Genomic DNA, 17,438 nt, shown 5'->3' with positions numbered 1-17,438 from the left:
TTACTAGTCATATCACCCTTACACATGTGGGTGTTTTTTAACAATTCCTAATAAGAGTGATTGCCAGTTTTTAGTCATTTTTCTTCCAAAACTTTGTTCTTTCTCTATAGCTTTGTATTCTTTAATTTTCACAAGGTATCAACAAATCTGATCCTAGAAAGGTTCTCTTACATGAGGGTTTTGTGTGAGACATTGTATAGGATTGGTATGGAGTGGATAATTTTGAGGGGGATTTTTTTTATTTTGGAAAAAAATCGGGTTTCAAGATTTCAATGATTGATCGATCAATAGATGTTCTATTAATTAATCATTAAGTGGAGAGGATTTTTTTGTCTGATCAATCATATGGAGTGTGTTCTTTGGTTGATTGATCAAATCAAAATAGGTGGACTGATAGATCAATCGCGTATGTTGATCAATCATTTTCCATTCGATTAATTCGTTAACAATAGATAGTTGTGTTGATGTGGATGATAAAAGGGTTCCACTAGGTTAATCTTTTGGCTTTAACGGCACGTGTTTCCACCAGGTTTCCCTAGTTTGTGCCTTATAAGAACGATCCATGGGTTTCTTCTTTCTAAGCCTAACCGAGAGAAACCGAAACCCTATTTATCTGCTACTCCTCTCGTCATCTTTACTCCATCCAAATCTTTCGTTGTGTGAGATATCGAAGCATCTGTTCTCCTTGCAACTCTTTCTGACAAAGCTTCGGGTAAGTTTTTCTCCTCGTGTTTTCTAACCCGTTCTTTTTTAACCTTTAATAAACGGGATCTCTAGATTGATACTATATACATGTTTTTCATATTCTTGTAACAAATTTAGGCCTTAATTGAACCCATATGTTCTTGCACTGTGTAGATTGATGAAAAGGGTTGAGTTCAATAGCGGGGCGTCGCTTAAAAAGTTCTCGAATGTGGGAATTATTTCATCAAATATTAGGTCTATTTCTTTTTTACTGTGAATACTGCGAAGGGTGAATGTCATACTTTTTTTAAGGGTCGAAGCAATTGTCGAGATATTCGGAAGTAGTATCAGGAAATTGCCTCACTGCACTTATGACAATAAGTATTAAATAACATTTAAAATTTTGATAAATAGTTCTTGTTATTATCTATAATCGTTAGGCTAAATAGATCTGGTCAATGCATTTTTTTTTTTTTTTTTTTGCGTTGAATCTTCCTGCACCATTGATTTATTCTATGGAAAATGCTATGGTATGAGTTCAATATTTGATGGTACCTAAATCAGTGAAAGTTGTTTGTTATGTTTATATACCTGTCCTGTCTACGAAAAATCTATTTGCTCACCCAACTTTAATTCAGTGAACGTGGCGAACTGTTGCTTCGGAAGCCCTGTTGATAACTTTCTCTTTACTTCTCCTTATTTACAGGGAATTTGTGGCCGTAGGAGGGAGCCGAGGAGCTTGTCATTTGGTGGTTCCTTTTCCTGTTAAGAGAAAAATTCCTTTTGACATCTGACCTCTACTTTCTTTATTTTATTTTCTTGCAGGCACTTTGAACTGTTGGGACTATGGTTTCTTCCTCCCACAAGCGCCGGAAACCTTCCTCATATAAGGTATACTAGTGTTTGATATGGCATGTCTGCTCATGTTAATTCCAAGGCTGCTCCGGTTTTACAACATTTTATGGCCTTCGTCAGGATAAGCCAAAGAAGCGTCGTCATGATGTTTCCTTGTCTGTCTTGGAGAACTACTCTTCAGCTTCTGATTCTGAAAACAATGGTCGGAAGAAAAGAAAAGTTTCCAAGAAGACTAAGAAGCCATCGCGACGCTCTCCCAGCCGCGAGGACAGAAATGGCCGCAAAAGTAGAAGTCGCTCTGAGCGACGTTCCATATCAGTGGAAAGGAAGAAATCTACTAAAAAAAGGCGAAGACCTTCTCCAAGCAGTGATTCATGCTCAAGTTGGACAAGTAGCAGCAGTGAGGAGATTATACATAAAAGGTCAAGGAGATCCACTCATAGGGTAAAGGTAAAGAGCAGAAGAAGAAGCGGGCATCAGTCTCGCTCATCAGGGAGTTGTTCGTCTTGTAGCAGATGTAGCAGAAGTAGCCATGAGAGTTTACCTCCACATATTAATCCACGTGCTAATGCTTGCAAAATATTGAAGGAACAAGAACAGGTAAATAACCATAAGGTTGAGGCTAAAGCTGATGTTATTCAATCTATTGATCACTGCCCTTCTTCAAGAAGCAATGACAGTAATGGGTCAGGGAGAAAGGGAATGCTAGAAGTGGGGGCATCAACCAATATTTCAGGGGCTGCTCCAAAGGGCGAGGTATCTGTTGATGTTGGAGATTCTTCTACTGATGATCTAGAAGCTCGTCTACGGCAAAAGGCTATAGAAAATTTTGCAAAGTTTCGTTTCAGGCTTCTTGGTAATGGAAAATCTATTGGTGATACTAAAGACGAGAGTGGACTTTCCGAATCCAATCAGAGTGAAGTACATGAATCTAGTGCTAGGGTGACTGGGAACTTGACTGAAGGTAATGAAGTATCCTTGGGTGTTAAGGATTATAGAGATTCTTCCAGTCAGCAGAGTCCTGTTGTCAAAGAAGATACTGAATGTGCAGTAACACTGGAATCAGATGACAAAATGCCAGACCAGATCTCTCTTATAAAAACTGTGCCAGATGGGCAAGTTACAAAAATCCCAAAATCCACTATTGAAATTTGCAGTGTCAGTGAGCTGGAAGTTGAGGCTATTGGTGGAACTGCTCCCAAAGAATTTTCATCTCTAGAACCCAACACTGGAAATGATGTCTCAAATAAAGTCAAGGGGGAAGCTAAAAGTGATTCACAGCTTGAGGAAAAGACGATGTCTGTCATGCGTGGTGGAGAATTGGTGCAGGTTAGTTATTTCGGTTGATACTGTAAATACAATGGAAGTTGTAGTTGTGGAGATTAGTTTATTCATCTTTTTCCAAAATTTAACTTGATATTATGTATTTGTCAGGTGAGCTACAAAGTGTATATACCGAAGAAATCCCCAGCATTGGCGAGGAGGAAGCTCCAAAGGTGAAATTTATGGTATGCGCCCTTCTCCTGTCTTAGGATGATGAATCAGAACAGTCTCAAGCTGGTCCTTCTTGGCATTGAAGGAATGCAATTGCGACCATGTTTGTTGAAAATAAAGGTTTTTTTATCTTTTTGTTTTTGAAACTTTGCTTTATTTTGGACGTCTTTTGCATGTAAAAAATTTACTCTTACAATTTGGTGTGTGTGTGTGTGTGAGGGGGGGAGTCCAACCTGTCTGACCAGTCTGACCACTATAAGACAAGAAATAGGTTGATTCAACCAAAAGGGTAATGGTAGGTAAGGCCTGAAAGTGTTACAGAGCAGCTTCTTGGAAAAAAAAAAAAAAAAATCAAAGAGGGCAGAATTAAATGAACCCTTGCTCGCCCAGTATAACTTTCTTTTCTTGGCTGCTTCACTGAATTTCAGATGTTGCTTATGCATTCATCCAATGGCTGATCGTTGAATTATATCATGGCAAGGATCGGTGTTTAATTTGGCCAAACTTCCAGGGTCAGAGTCAGGATGGTTAGCAGGAGAAAGCTTGGCACATCGCGACTAGAAGACTGGACTATCATCCACTTTTAACCAGAATCAAATTGTTAGCCAGAAGATGTAAAACTTCTCTCAGTACTCTCAGATAGGATTTCTACCATTAATCACGTTCTTGTGATTGTAAATAAGCGCGTGCCCATCCTAATGGATTATTTCGTGTACACATCATATATCATTGGAATTGGAACATAAAACTGCATCAATTGATACGCGTATGTGCTAGTTTGTTCGATTTGTGTTTAGCTTCGATTTTTAATATTCAATGTATTACATTTTCCTGTAAATAAAGAAGTCTACTAAACAACTCCACATAAGCGATGATATTAATTTTAATTTTTTTTAAAATTAATTTACACATATAATGGTGATAATTATTTAATTAGAAGATAATTGATTAAAATTAATACTAAAATATAAAATATAAAATATTATTAGTATTAACAATAATCAACTATTACAATATCAAGCTCTAAAATATTATCCAGCGGACGCGACCAACCTCCGATTATCCACCATCTCCTTGTAGCCCCCTCGGTTTCTTCGGTATCTCGCTCTTCTTTCTCTCTGCTGTGATGATCTCACTTGTAGTACCTTTCATTCTCTTCCTTTTAGTTCTCTCTTTTGTTTTTTTATGATCTGTCTGTATGGTTCACTGTGGTGATCTCATTCTCTCTGCTTCTCTCTGGATCTCGTTCTCGATCTCGATATGTTTCGACTCACTCTTTGTGATTCACCGTGTTTTACTTCTCATTCTCTTTGTCCTTTGGTTGAAAATATGTCTCCATAGAAATTGTGAACTGACTCATATAATTTTTATGGTTTGTTATTGGACGTCAATTGGAATGCACTGTCCAGAACTCCGTAACCTTCTAGCGATGAGAAATAGCTTTAGCATCTTATCGAGTGGATAATTCCGTTTGGATCTGATTGAACTGGTTATAGGCTTGAACTCAATTTCTGAAAAACAAGTAACACTGGATTCTGAATTTTTGAGCATTGGGTTTTTATACTTGGCGCTAATTTGCAAGCATTACTGGATCTGTTGCTTTTGTTTGATATTCTTTCTGGATCCTTTACTGTTTCATTTTGGGAATTGTATGGAAGCTCTCTACTTCACAAGATTTGTCCATTTGCCTTGAGTTTTTGGTTGATTCATCTGGGTTTTATTGTTTTAGGATTTTATTCTGTTTTGGGACCTTCGCCATTTATCATTTGCTTTTCTGAAACGAACCAAAAGTTTACATTAGTTGGAAATGAAGCTTAATTGGGATGAATGGGATTATCTGATTTTGAGTTGTAAATTTTTATGTTTTGAAGAGGGAATAATTCTTCTCTTCATTATCTAGTGCGATAGGATTTGTCTTCTTCAAATTGGATTCATGTAAATCATACGTACTGTTAATGTTCACCAACCTGTCTATTATCCAGCATTCTAGATCATCGGCTGTACCCAGTATTGCCAAGTTACTTGCATTCTCTTTTAGTTAAGTTTTCATCTTCCGAGCATCAGCATAGCCTAAATAAATTAATAATAGGCACCAGCCATTCCCATTCAATTGCTTTAGTTTCTTGCCTGAAAGAATTCTCCTTGTCCTCTTCCTTTTCTTTTGGTTAGTCTGTTCTTGTTCAGTTATCAGGGGAAATTTCTTCTCTGTTTGTCTCTAAGAATAGAAAGGAAATGTTGTTAAAAGTTTTGATGTAGTTTAAGTTAACGTTTTTTCAATTGTAGATTTTTTGGATATTTTCTCGAATTGCATGTCGTCCTTGAATGGGTGCTTTGCTAATCTTTATATTCTTCCAATTTTATTGGATATTTCGTAGGAGACAAAAAATATTAATATGCACTGTATTTTGTTTGTGTGAATCTTAACTAATATATTTTGAAAAATAAAAATATAAAATTAAGGTACAAAACCATGTAAATAACATAAATATGCAAATATATTATTTTTCTTATTTAAAGATCATTTTCAAGCTTTGCCTAATGCTGATTTAATTTTCTGGTGCTAACCGAATCTGAAGCCAATCAGAGTCATGATAAATATGATTTTGATGAGAATGCCATGTAGCATTAAATGCCCTGGACTAGTTAACATACTTGCTTGAACTGCTCCAAATAAAAATGCCAAAATTTGCCTGTGCATCTATGTTGTCTTCTAAGTCTGGCTGGTTTACAAATTTACAGTGTTATTAGTAACTTTCTGTGGGAGTCCTTCGGTGGCCAATTGTCCTAAATAAGAAAAATAATCTATCCAAATTCACATGCTTCTGAAAGAGAATATAACATCTTTGGTCTCAGGTAGCTAAAAATTACACTGTCATAGAAATCAAGAAAGAAGCTGTTGGAATTACTTAATTCTGATGGTGTTGGATCTATAAGGGAGAATTCTATAGTATTCATATCCATATTTATTATGCCTAACTATCTTCTTTATTCTACTTGAAGATTTTGTGCTGCTTTGTACTAACTGCACATCTTCTTTCCTGACCTCTTTCCAGGAGCTGAGCCGTCCAAAGATAAGGACACAGTCTATAATTCAGTTGGTTTCTTGTGCTTTCAAGTAAAAGTCGTGAATCTTAAACTTCCACAATGGTAAATGCTCTGGGTCATTTTGGCTTAGCACTTCTTTTGCAGTTATTTGTTTTCTATGTAACTGTTATTGGAAGATTATGTAATGCATGTGCTAATTGATTTTTGAAGGCTGTGTGAGTTCAATCTTCCTTCACTAGTATAATAAAGATTACATGAGGTTTATTCCTTTGGTACTCATTTCTGCTCATAATTTTAATCTGATGAATAGGTGGTTCTTGCTGCTTCTATAATTACCAAGTCTGGTAAAGGTAAGTTTTCTTCTTGTCGCAAAGAACTTTGGCAATCATATTATTAATTTTCCATTTTCAACTTTCAAGTGCTATTCCCATTCATCGTACTGGGTTGTGGACTGGTGCTTCTTCTGATTATACCAACTCAGTTGTGACTAATCTGCCTATTCATTTCTTATATTGGGATTTGCCAAACGAATTTGTTTAAGAAAATACTTATGAATGGAGCTTTATGCATTCTGTTATTATCTGAGGCATTTCCAAATAATGGCAGATCACACTGTCACAATTTTACCATTGACCTGTCTTTACTTATTATTGCAGCACTGGTTTCAAGGCAGTTTGTTGATATGTCTCGCATAAGAATTGAAGGGCTGCTCGCTGCATTTCCCAAGCTTATTGGCACTGGGAAACAACACACATATGTAGAAACTGAAAATGTCCGCTATGTTTACCAGCCAATAGAAGCTCTATACTTGCTGCTTGTAACAAACAAGCAGAGCAACATTCTTGAAGATTTGGAGACCTTGAGGCTGCTTTCTAAAATAGTATCCTTCTCATTTTGTTGCATGTTCTGTGTTTATTGCTTTCTACAATTGTTGAATACTGTACTATTCCTGAAATTTGAATCTCATCTTCATGGATAAATATATTTAAAATTTGGTCATCTTTTCTTGTACAACAAAGTTATGCAACTATTTAAAATGTTAAAATAATAAAGATTCAAAGTTGATCAGATGCCATGGGTTTTTGAAATACAGCAGTTTAATTCTAAGAAGGCAGCCCATGAAGTTGTTCATACCTTGTAAATAATGAAGAGTGATGTATGGTCAGTTGAAAACTTAACTTCATTCAGGTACCTGAATATTCTCTCTCTCTAGATGAAGAGGGCATCTGTAAGAATGCTTTTGAGCTCATTTTTGCTTTTGATGAAGTCATCTCTCTCGGCCATAAAGAAAGTGTAACTGTTGCACAAATTAAGCAATATTGTGAGATGGAGAGTCATGAAGAAAAATTACATAAGTTGGTGAGGCAGAGCAAGATCAATGACACAAAGGATATAATGAAGAGGAAAGCTAGTGAAATTGACAAAAGCAAGGTTTTAATGCTCCATAGTTTTCATATGACTTATTCTATTTTTTTTGTTTCATCCATATCTTGTTTTAGTTCAATAACTTGCTAACCATAGGGTTAAGTTTTGCAGCTTGATCGGAACCAAAGTGATAAAGGTGGGCTTATGTCTTTTCAAGGAAGAACTGAAAGCACCATTAGTGATTTGAGTATCTCTAGTGGTGGGAATGGGTTTGGAGGTGGTTCAGGATTTGGAGTGACCAATGAAGTGGAATCCTTCACTAGCAAGCCAAAAGGTTTGTGCATAACGATGTGGATGAATTTTCTAGGCTTATTTTTGTTTGTATGGTTAATGATTGATAACTTATGTCTGAATCAGTTTAATCCTAGAAATTAATTAATTGGAGTTCCCTTTCCTAAATTTTCAAAGCTAAAGAGTCATTTTTGTGTGATTAGGTCGTTCACCTGCATCTGCAACTGCTCCTCCAAAAGGTCTTGGTATGAAACTTGGGAAAACTCAGAAAACAAACCAATTTCTGGAATCTCTGAAGGCTGAAGGTGAAGTGATTCTCGAGGACGTAAAACCTGGTGTTCAGTCAAGATCATTTGCAACACCTCCTACTGACCCCATCACATTGACAATTGAGGAAAAGCTCAATGTAACACTCAAGCGTGATGGTGGGGTTGGGAACTTTGACGTGCAGGGTACCCTTTCTATGCAAATACTCAACCAGGATGATGCTCTTATCCAAGTACAGGTCTGCTCTCTCTCTCTCTCTCTCTCTCTCTCTCTCTCTCTCTCTCTCTCTCTCTCTCTCTCTCCGTCCAAGTATAGGATGATACGCTTACTGTTCTTTGTCCAGATCGAAACTGGAGGGAATCCTGCTGTCCTTTTCAAAACACATCCAAACATCAACAAGGAGCTGTTCTCAAATGAAAATATTCTTGGGTTGAAAGATCCTAAAAGGCCTTTTCCCACTGGTCAAGCGGGTGATGCTGCAGGAATTGGTCTTCTCAAGTGGAGAATGCAGACCACAGATGAGTCAGTGGTCCCATTGACAAGTAGGTTACAAATTCTAACTGACTAGATTCTCATTATGTTGAATCTTTTATTACAAACTTAATAACTGTCTGTTCACATGCAGTAAACTGCTGGCCCTCTATTTCTGGAAGTGAGACTTACGTCAGCATTGAGTATGAATCTTCTTCATTGTTTGATCTTCACAATGTTGTGATCTCAGTCCCGCTTCCTGCTGTTCGGGAAGCACCAACTGTGCGACAGGTTGACGGTGAATGGAGGTAGGCACATTTGTGAATCTCTTCTTATAGATCTTTCTTCATTTGTTACTCCAATTGAAGTTTAAACTTGATCCACCCCGTCATAAACCTCATGCATTTTGTTTGAAATGGGCCTTGCAGTTTTGCCTCCTTGTCCATGCACTTGGTATTCAAGGTTTGTTCTTTTATTGCAGATATGACCTGAGAAATTCTGTCTTGGAGTGGTCCATTCTTCTTATTGATAATTCGAACCGCAGGTCTGAAGTGGTAGCTAGGTTTTATTTGATTGTTTTGTGATGTCTTTATTGTTTTAAAATTTTCCTCTTGTTAAATGTTGATTTGTTCTGTTTAACCCTTGGCAGTGGGTCAATGGAATTTGTTGTTCCTCCTGTAGATTTGTCAGTTTTCTTCCCTGTTAATGTCAGTTTTACTGCTGCAACAACTTTCAGTGGCGTGAAGGTTTGTCAAGCTTGGACTTTCAGTTATCATAACTGCTATCTATTATAGGATTTACTTGTTATATAATATCATTCTTGATTCAGTTTTGTTGAGGTTGTGAAGCGTCTTCTTGTACCTTTCCTTTTCTCTCTTTTTGTAGAATTGTTTACATATGTAGATGGCAGCGTCATGGTCAAATATCACTTGGTCAAAGTTTACTGAATCTTAATTGTCTTTTTTTAAGGAAACCTTTTACTGTTCTATCATTTGTAAATTGACTTTGATAGAATTCTTAGAATTTTTGGTTGGATGAGGACAGAAAACATATTTTTTTTCTTTCCTTCGGCAACCTTAACAAGCATGGATTTCCTCATTCAAAAAAGAAAAAGAACAGCATAAAATTTCAGGCTTTGGCCAAACTTCTTGTGCACAGTTTCATGCCATTTGCATAGTGCATACAGATAAAAATGGACTCTTGTATACTCAGGCCATTTGGTATTTGTCCGACTGTTTTGCTAGTTGTTGTTGCTGTTTTTGAATCTACACAGAGCCTCTCATATGTCAGCACTAATTCCAAACAATCAACGCACAGCTTGTCTGGGTAATTTTTTATAAGATTTCACCAGAAGAGAACCCTGAGTCCTTATTATGCTCCATTTTGCTCATTGCAGGTTGTTAGTATTTTACCACTGAGTGGGGGTCCTCCGCCTAAATTTTCACATGAAGCTCAACTTCTTACGGAGAATTACCAGGTTACATGAATTTAACTATTAGCGTCGGATATGAGGCACTGTTCATTTTGTAATTGATTGGCGCAGTTTTGAGTAATTCAACTGAGTAATTCTTTGTCAATTTTTACAAGCTATGTAATAAGATAACAAAGAACATGAGCAAATGTAACCTGCATTTTTTTCTGACTCTCTTTTGACAACTTAGTAACCTGCATCGAGGCAAAACTGTTTTTCTGCCCTGCTATATCATCAAGACCAAGTTTCATAAAGGATCTCACTCATTAAACTATACAGTCACCTAGTGGCCAACGTTTATACTGACATCAGGATCAAGCAAAAAACGAAATTTGATCTTCTCTTCGCCTTCGCAAGCCCTGTCCATCTCATTCTCCAGTTCCGAGTGGTGGACCACATAACATCCTTTTGAATGTTTTGTATCTTTGATCAACAACATTACAATTTCCTTCAAATTTGCTTGTCCATGGAAGCTAAATTGCAATAGCAAGAAACTCTAGGAACGATCAGAAACATAGAATCAAACATCTTTAAGAACTGTCTGAGGTAGATCCTACACCAACTGCAATGGACAGTTTCTCAAAACAGGGGAACCAGCATGCAAGTTTCTGCTAGGGTCAAAAACATGGCAGCCAAATTGTGGATCCGATTGAGAATAAGCATCAGTAAAACCATCTTAATTTAGCTGAAAATCAAGGCATTGAAGAATTAAAAAAAGAACACTGTTAGCCTAGAAAAGTAGTAGAGGCATTCAAAATATGCCTTCCCATGATCAAACAAAGACTGCATCAAGACTTAATAACTTAACCAAAACATTGAAAACTAATTTCATGCGCATAAAGACCTGACCAAATACTCAAATGTCACAGAAGATTGCTTCAGTATCTGCCAGTTGACCACAATCATCAGCAAATGTACAATTCTAGGACTTTCCGAAAATTCAAAACTAGAAAGCACCCTGTGCATTGCAGCATATCAAGACATCCTGAAATCAGTGTCTTTCTGCCTTGCTACATCAGTATTCACAAATATCCAATAAGGGATTGAGTGTTTTCTACTTTACTAGGGGAAAATACTCTTCCACACACAATCTTTCAACACACATGAGGTTTTCGGTCAAGTGAGGTTAATAAGAGAGAATCTTCAAACACTAACAGGTCCCTAGATGCCAGAAAGTGAGAAGGAATTGGAGTTCCCATTGAAAATACACGAAATCACAAAGAGAAAAGGTGGTGCCATAGTACAATGTGAAGGCATACTAAAATCTAACATGAATGCTTGCTCTACTAAAATCTCATGCTACCATTGTGAGAAGCAGTTGTAGCATAATAAGAAGCATATCCACATGAACATCATAAGATTTCATTTTCTACAAGCATCAAATTCTTTAAATAAGCCCTGACTTGAATCTATTTTATTCAATTCAGAGTACAATGTATTGCGCCATCAAGCAAATAATATCTAATACTAGAAATCTTGTCAAGAGTTTGAGGTACAGGTGCTCATGACTTCAATGAGATCACCAACAAAAGAAGAGCTAGTGCAGCCTCTGAGGATTGAATGATTTATCCTCAATGAGCAGATGCTTTAATTTCAACTAAAAAGAAAAAAAAAACTTTAACTTCCACCTGCATTGATAAGGGACCACCGAATGGCTGTTGTAGAAACTAAATTGATTACCAACTTCAGACACAAGGAAAACCAATGTCATAGAAGTACTGAAGATGGACAGTTCAGAGACCAGGTTTACTGAGACCAAATTCAAAGGAAATACTGAAACCTGTGAATGCTGACCATCCCATGAATGTGGGTCATTCATGTCTAGAGGAATGAGTCCAATTCATGAAGGTCAAATTCACAGGTTGAGAGTGTACACCTCGATAAGTATGGCAAAACTTTATACCAAGAACACCCAGCTCCATTTTATAATATACAGAGTAGCAAATCACATTTCAACCAAAAGAAACAAGAGCAACAACCGTGCAGCACATTACTTGAAAAGTAAACACATAAGAGGCGATTCTCTGTCCACTCCTGATTGTCTTGTTCAAAATTTATTATGATTAACCCCCCCTCCAAAAGACAAAGAAAGCGAAGAGAACTTATCACCTCACAAGCTCCAAAAGCATCATGTATGGCGAAAATCAATAGAGAACAAAATGAGTACATGAACAAAAATCAAGACACATCAGTGTAGCTAGACCGGAGCATTTCAATTGATGCAGAACATCAAAATGCAGGTATGTTGCAGGAAACCACAAAAGAGAAAAATACATAAGCAAATTACCTCCTTTCTACTCTCTCCAGTCACTATCACGCAGCATTTGGTCGATAAATCCCACAACACTCTGCACGTCATCGTCACCCTCAGCAAGTCTTCTCAAAGATTCATCCATCTCTCTTGCTTCTCTCACTCTGGCTTCCCTCAACAAACTGTTCACCACCACATTCCTCAATTCCGGCTCCACGGGCAATCCGGCATTCACCATCCAGCGGAAAGTCCTCACCGTCTCCATTGTTTTTCTACCTAAGGCCATCCCTTTTATCAACACCCGATAAGTCTCTGCATCCGGAACACTCCGCAGGCCCAGACGCAGCATCCAATCGAAGACTTTCGTCGCCTCCCGGTAACGGCGGTCTTTGAGGTAGGCTGCAACGAGGAGACACGCGGCGCGGGGAAGAACGTAGTGGCAGTGGGGGCCAGTACGGCGGAGGGCAATGAGAAGCGCGAAAGGAGGGGCTGTTTGGGGATCGGAGGAGAGCCGCTGGATGAGGAGAGGGAGGGGGAGGGAATCCAGAGGAGGGCTTAAGAGGAGAGAGGTAACGAAGAGGCGTATGGCGTCTTTGAAGTTGTTGGATTCACATAGACGAGGGATGAGGATGTTTATTTGGGTGAGTTCGTCGGAGGTTATTCGCGTCGATTTTGCAGTCGACGCGGTTGCTTCTGTTCTGGTAGTACCAGTAGCAGCAGCAGCAGAAGAAGAAGAAGAATAGGAATTGCAGAAGAGTAACGGAGGGCGAAGCAGAAGATATCGAGCCGGAAGCCTCATTTTGGGGCAGAGACGGGAATGAAGGGAACTTAGCGGAGCAAAAAAAGGTTTCAGAGTTCTAACTTATGGACCTAAAAAGAAAATGTTCCCTTAAGCCCATAGATATTTGGGCCAGGCCGTTAAAGGCTGGTGACATATTCATTCTTATGGAGTTCCCTTAGCCCATCAATATTAGGGCCATTCGGTACCTTTCATTGTTTTTATAGGAAAGAGTTATCTTCACAATTAAACCCTAAACCCTAATCGGCCTAAACATTAAAAAAACAAGATAGTTTTATTTTTTAATTTATTAATAATATTTAAAATTTAAAATATACTTAATTTTAATGACACTTCATAATGACTTAAAAAAAGAAAAAAAAAAAAGAAGAAGAAGACATGCAAACAAAAATATGAAAAAATTTTAATTTTGAAAATAAAATCAAGTATTTATACCTTGTTTTAAGGCCCTTTCTATATCTCAATAAGAAATTTTTTGGTGTGGATGCCCATGAGTAAGAAATTTGAGTGAAGACAAGAAAATGGCTATTCTTTGACAATTGTTTTCTCATTTGTGATATCGTTGTTTGTTATAAAAGATTGATATTAGCAAAGATTATAAAGTTTGGTTTCTCTAATTTTAAACTGAAATATCCTTTATATGGAATACACATCTTTATTTTTAAGAAAAAATTAGGTTTTTACTTAACTGTACCTCATCAGTGATGGGGGTCGGGTTTCGTTGGTTAATGGACGCCCGTGTAAGTGACTCAACTTTGTGTGAACTGGACTAAAAAAACCATAATAAACCCTAAACCTAAACACTAATTCCATAACTTAAAACCCTAAACCCTAAAACACTAATTTAATCGAAAAAAATTAAGGTTTAGTCATACCTTCTGAAGTTTGGGGAAAACCGAAATTGAAGGGTGAAATCGAAGCCGAATGGGAAAATCGATGTCGAATCGAAGTAGAAATTAAGCAATCGATGCCCAAATGTCAAAATCAAAGAAAATTGAAATCGAAATGGGGGAAATCGAACGAAATCAGAAGGTATCTTGGGGGAAAAGATAATAACGAGAGGGAGAAGAGAGGGAGAAGAGAGAGAGAGAGAGAGAGAGAGAGAGAGAAAAGAGGGAGGCCGAGAGGGATAAGAGAGGGAGAAGTGAGAAGTGAGTCCGAGATAGAGAGAAGGACGCCGAGAGGACGTTCATAGCGAGAAGGATAAGGGCTAAGGAGGCCGCAAAGAGACAGAGTCCCCCCCCCCCCCCCCCCCGATTAGCGATTGGTTATTTAGAAGTAATGCACAGTACACATGCCTAAAATGAGAGTCCCTTGCCACAAGGGGATCTCTAATACTACTAATATCTAACTAATTATCACAATAACACTCAAGAAGACTAAGATGAGTAAAAATAAAGTAAAACAAAGATGAAGGGAAAGAAAATCAAATTGGCTAACCTTTACCAAGGGTAGAAACTCCTTGAGAAGATGGAAACCCTTTAATTAGGGGCTTGCCTCCTACTATCCTTTATTTTGTTGCTCAAGATGCCTTAGGTGGCTTAAAGTTAAAATGAGATTGTATTGATAAGAGATGCTTACAATGCTTATGAAGCTCCCTATTTACATATGAGAGATTAAAGCTACTTCTAAAAAATCTTCGATGTGAAACTAAGAGTTTTTAAAAATTAGACACTCTAATTCATTACTACTGAGAGCAATAATAATCGTTGAAGAAGAAATAATTAAGCACGAATACACAATATGTATACAGGTTCGCTTCAAGGTGAAACTATGTCTTGTCCTTCCTCTGCTGTTATCATTCACTATAATGAAGAAAAAGTTTACAAGAGAAAATCGTACACACCATTTTCTTTGTGTTTTTCTCCAACCTCTCACACACTCTTCATGATCATTCATCACCATTATAACACCACCCCAAACCCTAGAGAAAAAATAGGGCAACCGAATTATAAATGTGAAATCTCCAAACTATCCTTAATGAAACAACATTCAATATAATGTGGACCTCTGCAATATTTTACTCAATAGAACATTTATAGAAGAGTTGTAGTTGAGCATGTCTCAAATCTACTTATTAAGATGAACTAAAGTCATTTCGACTTAAACGATATACTCATCCAACCACTCTGATCCGATTCGGATTTTCTAAGGACTCAAAGAACCCTTTTGTCAACCTTTGCAAGATTTTACTAAGGATCAATTTAGTCCTTTTCTAAGGACTAATTGGGTTTAGGTCGAATTTGGGTTGGATCAACTTAGAACCTATTTAGTTAAACAAGTTGACTCAATAGATCCACATTGGACTCCTTCAAGTCAAGTTGGACCTAAAGTTCCCCTCCCTCCCTTACACGAGGCTTGACAACGGTTCGGTTCGTGAGCCGAGACGGGACGGAAAAATCAGAGTTGCGGAGAGGCGACGGAAAAATCGCCGTTCTCTCCTCTCAGTCTCTCTTCCTCTCCCGTCCACTCTCCACGACTCCACTTATCTCGTCTTCTCTGACAAATCGCTAGAGTCAGAAAACTCTCGGATTCTGCCCGGAGGGATGCCCTGTTTCAACAGTGCCATCACCTTCTTCACCGCCGAACGGTGCCATTTTTTTTCAACAGCCTCTTCAATCAACCGGTTTTCGCCGACATTAATTGTTGCCGACATAAAAAGAGAAATTTCTCGTCAAGGTTCGGTTTTGTGAAAGGTTCGATTTTCTTATTTTTTATTTATTTTTTTCTACTTATGAATCTATCGTTTTGTGAAAGATTTGGTTTCTATTTATTTTCTTCTAACAACATCAGAAATACTATTTACGAGCTTGGTTTTTTTTGTTAGATATAAATGCAGACACCTTATAGTCTATTTCTCTCGTCCAGTAATATCAGCAATTTTAAAATTTATTTTTATTAGATACAGGACTCAAATTCAAGCTCTGCTTTTACGTCAGTGTTTAATCTCTCTTACTAATCTCTAACTACTTTTTTTTTTTACTGATCGTCTCGTTCTTCCTGTTGTTGACTTGGATCCAATTACTCATCGCCCTGTTGGTCCGTATTCTGTTCTTCGGGTTGGGAAATTTAATTTAGAAAACACACCAATAGTCCACAACCGATGCATGATGGGCAACGAAGGTGAATAGATTCCAAGGGCAATGAAACCCATAAAAACCTGCTACTTCTTTACGTTGCCAATACATACTAACTTTTGAATTGAATACTGTTTGGTGGGACTGCTCTGCAACTCCTGCTCTTCTCACGTCAGTTTCAAATCTCCATTTTCTTTTCAATCTTTGCTTCTACTCCTTTTGATAACTATCTAATTCTTTCGTGAAGAACAAGAAAAACAAACGGAACCCTATCTCCATTGCCATATATAGGTAGTTTTATTATTATTTATTCACTTTATTATATTTCTTATATTATTTTTATTATGTATTAGAGTACAGGTCAGGTTTAGTCATAGATCAAACAGTCCATCTGTCTAGAATGCACAAAGGCCTCAGTTTTCAAGGACGTGATGGCAGTGACATATCTTTAGCTTGCTTCTTTCTTTTATTTTATTTTTGTTTTCTGATGTTTTGATAATCTCCTGATTCTTTTTTATTTTTTTTGTTTTGGTAGTTTCTTTATATTATCTGTATGTCTGAAAAAATTATTTTTGAGTTTGAAACTAGACTCAAAGATATTTCTGACAATATATAATTTGCTAACCTCAACATAGTTGGGAAAATTTGATATAGGTTGATAGTTACTAGATAAAAAAAGGCTTAGGGGTACTAATTTGAAAACTGAGCAGTTATTTGTTTCTGAAAAATAAGAAAATGTCAGGAGGAAGAAGAAAAGGACAAAGCTTAACTATTTTTGAAGAAATGTGGCTGTCTCTTTAAATTTCTGTTTTGTTATGGAGTGTTACAATGGAAGCTTCATTACCATTTGCTCTATGTTGTATCCAAAACCTCTTTAATCGGATTCCTTTAAATTTGGAATTAGGAGGGGGAGAAAGAGAGAGAAGATGGTGATGCCCAATTTTATGTAGAGGTCATACCCAAATTTAAGTAAAATTTAGGCATAATTTTATATACAATTTCCTTGACATGTATTTTATGCAAAGTTTTTACTGTAGGTTGGAGCTTGAACTCGGTTAAAATTATTGGGCTCGAGCGATTCCAATTTTAGGCTTGAGGCTGGGCTTGGCTTGAGTTTGAGTTCAAAGTATTTAAATCAAGCCCAGCTTGAACATACGCAGGTTCGAGCTTGGCTTGACTCGATGCCACCCCTTGTCAAGCTCTCTAGTATTCTTTTTTGGCATGGGTTTTGTATTTGTTTTCTCTTCCTCTAGCTGTCTTGAGAATGATAGCTTGGCTTGCAGTGAAACTAAGGGCATTTTCAACCTAAATAAAACAAATGTAATTCAGGAATAGTTTGTCGATGAATGTTGGTAATATCCTCATTGT

General features: G+C 37.3%; 2 protein-coding genes across 5 annotated transcripts; both read left to right on the top strand.

Moving 5' to 3' along the window:
* Positions 1–547: 547 nt before the first annotated feature.
* On the top strand, positions 548–3,819 carry LOC137952020 (uncharacterized). 4 transcript variants are annotated; one of them, XM_068799067.1, is made up of 5 exons: positions 548–712; positions 1,391–1,575; positions 1,660–2,868; positions 2,974–3,047; positions 3,545–3,819. In XM_068799067.1, exons 2-4 carry the CDS (start codon positions 1,531–1,533, stop codon positions 3,037–3,039), a joined length of 1,320 nt encoding a protein of 439 aa, XP_068655168.1. In that variant the 5' UTR covers positions 548–712; positions 1,391–1,530; the 3' UTR covers positions 3,040–3,047; positions 3,545–3,819. The 4 variants fall into 4 exon arrangements, with proteins under 4 accessions (XP_068655168.1, XP_068655166.1, XP_068655165.1 ...); XM_068799065.1 differs by having other exon boundaries at positions 3,515–3,819; XM_068799064.1 differs by having other exon boundaries at positions 549–712; positions 3,462–3,819.
* Positions 3,820–4,074: 255 nt separating this feature from the next.
* Positions 4,075–10,111, top strand: LOC137951456 (coatomer subunit delta-like). The gene is made up of 12 exons (XM_068798118.1): positions 4,075–4,130; positions 6,087–6,180; positions 6,389–6,428; positions 6,735–6,958; positions 7,267–7,509; positions 7,615–7,777; positions 7,938–8,239; positions 8,345–8,543; positions 8,627–8,780; positions 8,954–9,016; positions 9,122–9,218; positions 9,869–10,111. The coding sequence occupies exons 2-12, from the start codon at positions 6,178–6,180 to the stop codon at positions 9,956–9,958; spliced, it is 1,578 nt and encodes a 525-aa protein (XP_068654219.1). The 5' UTR covers positions 4,075–4,130; positions 6,087–6,177; the 3' UTR covers positions 9,959–10,111.
* The last annotated feature ends 7,327 nt before the right edge of the window (positions 10,112–17,438 follow it).

Source organism: Aristolochia californica, unplaced genomic scaffold (genome assembly GCF_029961685.1).
Source record: "Aristolochia californica isolate CCGP_79_NKW_82.1479 unplaced genomic scaffold, dmAriCali1.0.hap1 SCAF_15, whole genome shotgun sequence".
NCBI lineage: Eukaryota > Viridiplantae > Streptophyta > Magnoliopsida > Piperales > Aristolochiaceae > Aristolochia > Aristolochia californica.
This window is presented reverse-complemented; position numbering and strand designations above follow the sequence as displayed.